The 8,204-nt window shown below is 39.4% G+C and overlaps 1 protein-coding gene across 2 annotated transcripts in view; it reads left to right on the top strand.

Annotated features, from left to right (window-relative positions):
* Positions 1-8,204, top strand: part of FBXO22 (F-box protein 22) — a 29,529-nt gene that overhangs the window by 10,283 nt on the left and 11,042 nt on the right. For both annotated transcript variants that reach the window (XM_029952453.1, XM_029952452.1), the window contains exon 5: positions 2,424-2,588. In XM_029952453.1, coding sequence (XP_029808313.1) covers positions 2,424-2,588 — 165 coding nt within the window. The remainder of the gene's footprint in view (positions 1-2,423; positions 2,589-8,204) is intronic.

The raw sequence follows: 8,204 nt of genomic DNA, 5'->3' as shown, positions 1-8,204 counted from the left end.
CTCACACTGTCTCCGTCTCTCTTAAAATAAATAAATAAACTAATAAAATTTTAAAAAGAGTTTTATTCTGAATGTTAGTAATATTTATTGTTAGAGAAAAATTAGAAGATAAAGATGAGCAAAAAAAATCAAGCAACTTTAAGCGTCATAGTTAACTACTGTATTAATGTGATGATGCATAATCTTCTGGATGTTAGATAGATAGCATCATATGTAGAAATAAATACAATATGTACCTATATTAATATAATTTTCGGGGTGCCTGGGTGGCTCAGTTGGTTAAGCCTCCAACTTCGGCTCAGATCAGATCTCACGTTTGTGGGCTTGAGCCCCGCGTCAGGCTCTGTGCTGATGGCTGGCTCAGAGCCTGGAGCCAGCTTTCGGTTCTGTGTCTTCTTCTCTCTCTGCCCCTCCCCCTCTCGTGCTCTGTCTCTCTCCGTATCAAAAATAAATAAAAAACATAATATTTAAAAAAATTTTTTAAAGAATATAATTTTCTTTTTTTTTTAATTTAAAAAAAATGTTTTTTATTTATTTTTGAGAGAGAGAAAGACATGTGAGCAGGGGAGGGTCAGAGAGAGAGGGAGACATAGAATCTGAAGACAGACTCCAGGCTCTGAGCTAGATGTCAGCACAAAGCCTGATGCAGGACTCAAACCCACAAACCTCAAGATCGTGGCCTGAGCTGAAGCCGGACGCTCAACCGACTGAGCCACCCAGGCACCCCAAGAATATAATTTTCTATAGACTTGTAACCTGCTCTGTTTGTTTTAGTCTCCTACGGCTGCCATAACCAAATGACACAGTGGTGGCTTAAACAATGGAAATGTATGTATTTCTCACAGTTCTTGAGGCTATGATTAAAGTGTTCGCAGGTTTGCTTTCTCCTGAGGCCTCTCCCTGGCTTTCAGACCATTGCCTTGCGTCCTTGCTGAGTCCTCACATGGCCATTTCTCTTTATGCATGCATCCCTAGCATCTTTTCCTCTTCTGATAAGGATACCAGTCTTACTAGATTAGGGTCCAACCCTTATGTCCTCATTTAACCTTAATTACCTCTTTAAAGGCCTTATCTCCAAATATATTCATAAAGGTATTTAGGGCTCCAACATACAAATTTGGGGGGGGGAACAATTCTGTCCCTAACATCTACCTTTAAAATTCATATCATATTACATATTTCCATGTTAATAAGTATGTCTGTCATTCTTAATGGCTCTGGTTGATTGTTTAAATATAACATTTAGGGGCGCCTGAGTGGCTCAGTCTGTTAAGCGTCCGGCTTCAGCTCAGGTCATGATCTCACGGTTCATGCTCGTGTGTGTGTGTCTCTCTCTCAAAAATAAATAAAAAACATTAAAAAAATTTTTTAATATAACTTTTAATCTAAATACCAGTGTAGGGCACTTAGATTTTTCCTTTTATTTTCTGTTAAAAATTCTGTGATAAAAGTGTTTTTTGTGTGTGTGCCTATATATTGGTGTGTGTGTATGTATATATACATATATACACATTTTATTTAATTGTCAAATATATTTAGGATAATTTTTTTAAAGTTGAATTGCTGCAAAGATATATTTACTACCCTCCAACTTCTTATTTAGAAAAACTTCAAATCTTCAAAGTTGTAGAATGATAGAATAGTAAACATTCATATTCCTTTTGTCTAGATTCACTAATTTAAAAAACTTTGTGAGGCACCTGGGTAGATCAGTCAGTTAAGCATCTGACCCTTGATTTCAGCTCAGGTCATTATCTCATGGTTTGTGAGATCGAGCCCCACATCGGGCTCTATGCTGACGGTTATGGAGCCTGCTTGAGAGTCTCTCTCTCTCTCTCTCTCTCTCTCTCTCTCTCTCTCTCTCTCTCTCTGTCTCTCTCCTTCTACCCTGTGTGCTCTTCTCTGTCTTCAAAATAAATAAACTTTAAAAAAATAATAAGTTTGGAAACAGTTCTTTTTTTCTCTTGGTTTATAAAAACATTTCTTTCTGAGTCACTTGAAAGTAGTTTGCAGACATCATGAATTTTCATGACACCACCCCTGAAAATTTCAAAGCTGATAAACTTACTCAGATAGTGGCCTATTAAGTTGTTGATTATCTTAGTGAGCCAAACTCTAGTTATCTCGGTGGTGCTAGATACATACCAAATGAAGTGTTACCAAGTAAAACTTCGATTTTTATTAAATCTGTTAATAAGGGGTGTCTGTGTGGCTCAGTTGGTTAGGCATCTGACTTTGGCTCAGGTCATGATCTCATGGTTCCTAGGTTTGAGCCCCACATCAGACTCTGCTGTCAGCACAGAGCTTCCTTCTCCCCACTCCTCTCTGCTCCTTCCTGGCTCATGCTCTCTCTCTTTCTCAAAAATAAAAAACATTAAAAAAAAAAAAAAGCTGTTCTTGAAACTCTTTAACTTTTCTCCTAGTGACTCCAATGGGATCAGGTAACAATCGACCTCAGGAAATAGAAATTGGAGAGTCCGGTTTTGCTCTGTTATTTCCTCAAATTGAAGGAATAAAAATACAACCCTTTCATTTTATTAAGGACCCAAAGAATTTAACACTAGAAAGACATCAACTCACTGAAGTAGGTAAGTCACTGTTATTTACCATTAACTGTCCAGTTGCCCAATTGATTGATTGTGTTTGTTCCTTTGAGAGAGTCTGAATTACGTATACATGTTACTAATAAATGTATTTGTATTTAATTCTGAATTTTGAAGCACTTCTTTTTCTTTGAATACTTTATCATTTTGCTATTTTAGTTTTCTGAAAAGCCTTTTAAAGCATTGATTTACACTAATAGGCATTTATTGTGAAGAAATCTTTTTATAAAATATAGGTTCTATGTCGACTAATTAGAAAGATGGAAATAAGTACAATGAACTTGATAAGTTTTAGAAAAGCTGTAAGTTAAGGCAGAGTCTGTCAAACAAGGATTTACTAGGACATATAAGACAGAGAAAGTTTGGCTGGAGTAGGCAAGGTCATGAGAATTGATTCTGAAGAGGTAAAGAGTTGGCTTAATTTCCAGGATCTGATTGAGAAAGTTTAATTTAATATAATAAGCAGCAGAGTAGTTACTCAAGCAGAACAGTGTTAAGGTTTTTTGTCTGCATCTACAGATGAACTGATTGACATTAACTTATTTTTAAAAAATCTCTGTTGGCATGAAACATATTCAGTGGTGATCTGTTTATGCATCATTTAGCCACCCTATAGAGACAAACCTCCATTATATGAAATGGCACTGAATCCAGTGGGAATAAAAAATTATGTAGCAACAAAGGGGAAATTTGTGATTGGTTTACTAATGAGAAAAAAAGGAGTCTACACATTGAGACTGGCTTGTGCTACTGTTCTTCACAATGCAAAGAAAGACTTAAAGTGGCTGGTGTGGATGGGATGAGAAGCACAGGAGGAGGCATTGACTGCAGAGACCAGCAGCTAATAACAGCAGGCTTCTTGATAATGTGGAAGAGTTGTCAGGTATAGGTAACACATGGGAAGTTTCAACAGCTAGCCGGCAGGGTAAGGCAGGAAACTATAACTAGTAAGAATGCAGGCTTATAGCTGTACAGTTCTGTTACATCCCAGCTTTCCTAATTTAGGACAAGTTTCTCAAGTTTTCTAAGCCTCTGTTTCCCATCTGTAAAGTAGAAATAACTGACTTACAAAGTTGTAAACATTAGATAAAATGACTTCTATAAAGCACTTTGCCACATACCTTGCTCTGTAGATGGTAGGCTACCATTGGCCCCTGTACCTTAGGCAGGCTTTGCAGTGGGTCACAGTGATCAGTCTGCAGTGTGGTTTGTGTTACGTGGAGGGACATTCAGGAAAAGGACAACAAAGGTCTTGGATATTATCCCATTCAGAAGCATCATGCCAGAGGAACATGCCCGTGGCTTGGCTGATGGTAACAATTAATGATAACTAATACTGAGATATTATAAGCGGGTACTGTGCTGCATGCTATTTCTCATCCTCACAGCAGCTTTGCTGGGTATAATTTGTCACAGTGTGTTGTTGGTGAGGAAACTAAACTTGTAGTAGTAGAGAGCAAAGGCTCTTAGACTACATAGTACATAAACAGAAGACCAGAGTCATCTGTATTGTTAAAGCTCCTAGAAATCAAGGATGCCAAACATTCTTTGAGGAAAACTTCAGATTGTGCCTTTTAAATTGACCTAATGTTAAGTACAAAGGGAGAAAGAGTTTTAGGAGCAAATGTGACTGTGTTCCTAAGCTAGAGGCTTTCTCATGTTGTAATGAGAAGGTTTGTTAGAAGGATGGCAGGAGTTACTGGGGCTCAGCAAACCAGATCTCAGACTGGTGGTGAAGATTGTGGGTCTGAGTTGAGGTCAGAGATGTTGGTTTGAGAGCCATTTACACATAGCGTGGCAGGCTGTCTGGAAGAATGTCCAGGACAGCTCAGTACAGGTTTCAGAAAAGATTGAGCAACAAATTTACACAAGGAAGAAAAGAAAAAAGATACAATTTGATGCTGACAAGAGGATAGCCTACTGTGTTCAGCAAGTTCATGATATAGAAATTACACGCTAATGTCATTCATCTTGAAAGGTCCCGTCAGAATAGGAAAATTAACTGGATGCAGATTCTGTCTCAGTGCTATTCCAGGAAAGGTGTGACAGATACATATGTAATTATAACCTAGGTGAGAAAGTGAAGTGTGCCTCTCTGTAAGAGAGATCTGGATAGATTGCTCTCTGAATTGCCAGCAGGAAGGATAGTGAGGAGACTTCATGGGGCAAATAGCATTTAAGGCTTTGAAGAATGGGAAACATATGAAAGATAAGAGTGGTAACAGGATAGGCTAAATGATTAGCAGAAACCTAGACACAGAGTCAGGTAATGAGAACATGTGGGGGAAATAGTAAACAGTTCATTTTTGCAAAACTAAGGTTGTGTGAAGGGGATCATGAGACCAAAGGGTGTGGCACAGTGAAGCCAGGCTAACGAATGTAGTCAGTAAATAACAACTGTTAACCATAAATATTCTCCTAGTAGCAAAAGTGACCCTCCCTAGTGGGGAGAAACTGGGAGCAGGGAGACTAGTTAGGAGCCCACTGCAAGAGTGTAAGCAAAAAATAATATCAGAGCATGAAGTTCAGGGAATTGAGTGGAGAAAACTAGCAGATTGTTAGATATGAAAGAGAAGAGAGACTGAGTGACTCTTCAATAACTTTGAGTTTTGTACTTAAGAGAGTAGAGTGCTGGTGCTACAGAGAAAAGAAATCAAGAACACTGGGGCGAGAGGGGCAGGACTAGGAAAAAATCCAACTCCATTAGATAGGCTTGTTTGGCCTTAATTCAGTGCTTTTGCTGAAGGTCATATTGCCAGACCTTCTGTGTGTTATCTCTTTTGTCAGGAAGTGAGGAAGGTGCCTCCTGGGCATACTCTCTCCTCTGTCCCACAGCACCTTGGGAATCGTGATTGAGGTCCTGATCCTAGCACTACTTAAAGCTAGGAGTCTAGTTTTGCCATTTTACAAGAGAGAGCCAAAATCTTGAGCAGAATAAACCATCCATTTTATGATAAAATAGTTTACTAGATTCTAAGACCTTGTTTGCATTACAGCACTAAGTATAGGACTCACAAACCAAAGGGAAAAGCAGCCTCATGTTTAGTCTGCTATGTGACACATTCTTATTGGTGTCCTTTCTAGAGCCATTTGCCGGCAACAATTTTGACTAATTCCAAGGCATCATTTTTATCCTGTTTACAGTGTTCTGGAAACTAAGGCTCTGCTTAGATTGAGATGATAGTCTCTGTTCTTTCACATATTATTTTATGCCCACATTTCCTGTATTTCTAAATTTGGACCATTGTCTTTTATTTGCTTGAGAAGATGGAGGAATCTGAGGCAAGCAATGAGTGGTTGGAGGCTGCCGTATAGGATGTGCCTTCTCTGCAGAGTCCTAGCCTGCATTCTTGCACCAAATATCTGGGGCAACTCACCTACGTTCTGTAACATTGGAAAGCACACTATTCATGGTAGTATCCCACAGGGGTTGGCAAATTTACTCTGTAAAGGGCCAGATAGTATATCAGGTTTTGCCAGCCATACAGTCTCAATTGCATGTATTCACCTCTGCCACTGGAGTGCAAAAGCAGTTCTAGATGATACATAAACAGCTGGGCTCCAGTAAAACTTTATTTACAAAAATGGGGGGGCCAGATTTGGTGCATAGGCTGTAGTTTATCTCTCACTGCCTTACAGTGCTTAGCTACAGTGAATAGAAGGTCGTGTATGAAGGCTCACAGTAAGCAGTGAAGTGGCTCAGTTCATCTATGAAATTGGTGGTACCTATGAAAAAAGGGACATTGTGTCTGATAATTCTAGTTCTTCTAGATTTTGTGTATAGGAGATGTCATAATCTGACCCAGCATCCTTGTATGTTTCATATAATTTTACATAATTTTATAACTTCTATTTTATATAATTTTATACACATACATTCTTTCTCTTTCTCTCTCTTTTTGAACTTACCAAAATGGCACATTTTTTAAAAGACACATAGGTTGTTCTAAGGTCTCTGTGGTATGCTGTGTTAAATATAGTCCCTGTGATTTAAAATAAATATATGGATGGGCCAACACATAATTCTTGAGAAAGGCAGAAACCTCACCAAAGCTTCATAAGAAGCCAGTATTCAGTCACTCAGAAACTGTTAGCATGCATGCCACATGCCAGTCACTGTGTGGAGCTCTAGAAATACATTGTTAAAGAAGACACTGTTCCTGCTTTCTGGAGCTTCCAGTCTAACAGAACAAACTGACTTTGAATAAAGTACCAAAGATGTGAAACGTGTTACCAAGTAGAAGCAGAGGTGCTAGAAAACATATAACCACGAGATTTAATCTAATGTTTGTTGTTGGGAAAGTGACATTTGGACAGAGCTCTAAGTGAACTACAGTGGGTATGGGTCCCTCAGATGTGGAGAAGGGGGAGTATCTTAAGTGCTCTTTACCTTCTTTTTAGGTTACTGACAAAGATAGAGCAAGGTAGCCCACAATCAAGGACAGGAAATAGAAGGGGCCTGATCAAACACCTTCAGGATGGAAATGTTGTGGACCCCGAGGTGAAGCCGTAGAGCCAAGTGGGGGCTACATGATGCCCATAAAACATAGAAAGGACTTTACATATTTAACGGCAGTGGGAAGCCAGGATTCTAAACAAAAGAGTGACATAATGAGAGAAGTCTTTTGAAAATACTTGTCTAGCTGTGGTGGGTGGTGATCAGTTTGGAGGAATCTGGGAGCAGATACAGGAAAAACAGAAGGTTGTGGTGGTGGTTAAGGCAAGTGGAGCTGAAGAGACAGCTAGATTCAAGACAAAGTTTTGAGGTAGAATCAACAGGATGTAGTGACTGATTAAAATGTTGGGTATTGTGAATGAGGGAGGTGACTGTGATATCACCCAAGTTTTTGGCCAGCACTGCTGCACATTACCATCTCCTGTGGGAACGAATAGACCAGGGGCATGGGTTGGAGGAATCAGATTAGCAGGTCTGGATTGAACATGTTGAATCTGAGTTGGGGACACTGATTAGACAGTTGAATGTAGTTTCTGGGGTTCCGGAGAATGGTCAGGACTAAAGATACAAATTTGGGAATCACTGGGTAATTAATGGTAATTAAAGCAAATAGGAACCAGCTTAGTAATGGGAGGAGGAAAAGGCGAGAGGAAGGAAGAGGCTCAGTGGTTTACATTGCTTGTCCAGGGTTGATTGAGACTGATGTAATACCGTAACTGAACTCCGGAGGTTCCCTGCTTGGGGTGCACTAAATTGAACACAAACCAAAGAAGTGTTGAAAACAAGGAACTTTTTATTACTTGTTACAAGTAGCTCTCAAAGCACTGGCTCCCTGTGGAATTAGTACAGGAAGCTTTAATTCAGTGCATTAGTGGGCAGGGGCAGGAAGCTTACACATGTATATTGAGGAACTTATACGTACTCTGTTACTTTTAGGCATTTTGGGTTAATCGTGCATGCCTAGCATGTCAACATGCAGTGCATACATCTTATGTTCAAAAAATGGCAGAAAACTCTGCCCATGGAGATCTTAATTTTAAATGAGCTAAAGCTAACTTCAGGACAACTTGTTGACTTCTGCACAGGTTCTTAGCTCTGGTCTGGCTCAAACTGGCTCACATAAGGTGATCACCTGGTGGTGTCTC

This window comes from Suricata suricatta, chromosome 9 (assembly GCF_006229205.1).
Source record: "Suricata suricatta isolate VVHF042 chromosome 9, meerkat_22Aug2017_6uvM2_HiC, whole genome shotgun sequence".
Lineage (NCBI taxonomy): Eukaryota > Metazoa > Chordata > Mammalia > Carnivora > Herpestidae > Suricata > Suricata suricatta.
The sequence above is the reverse complement of the archived record's forward strand: the minus strand, read 5'-3'. Positions and strand labels throughout refer to the sequence as shown.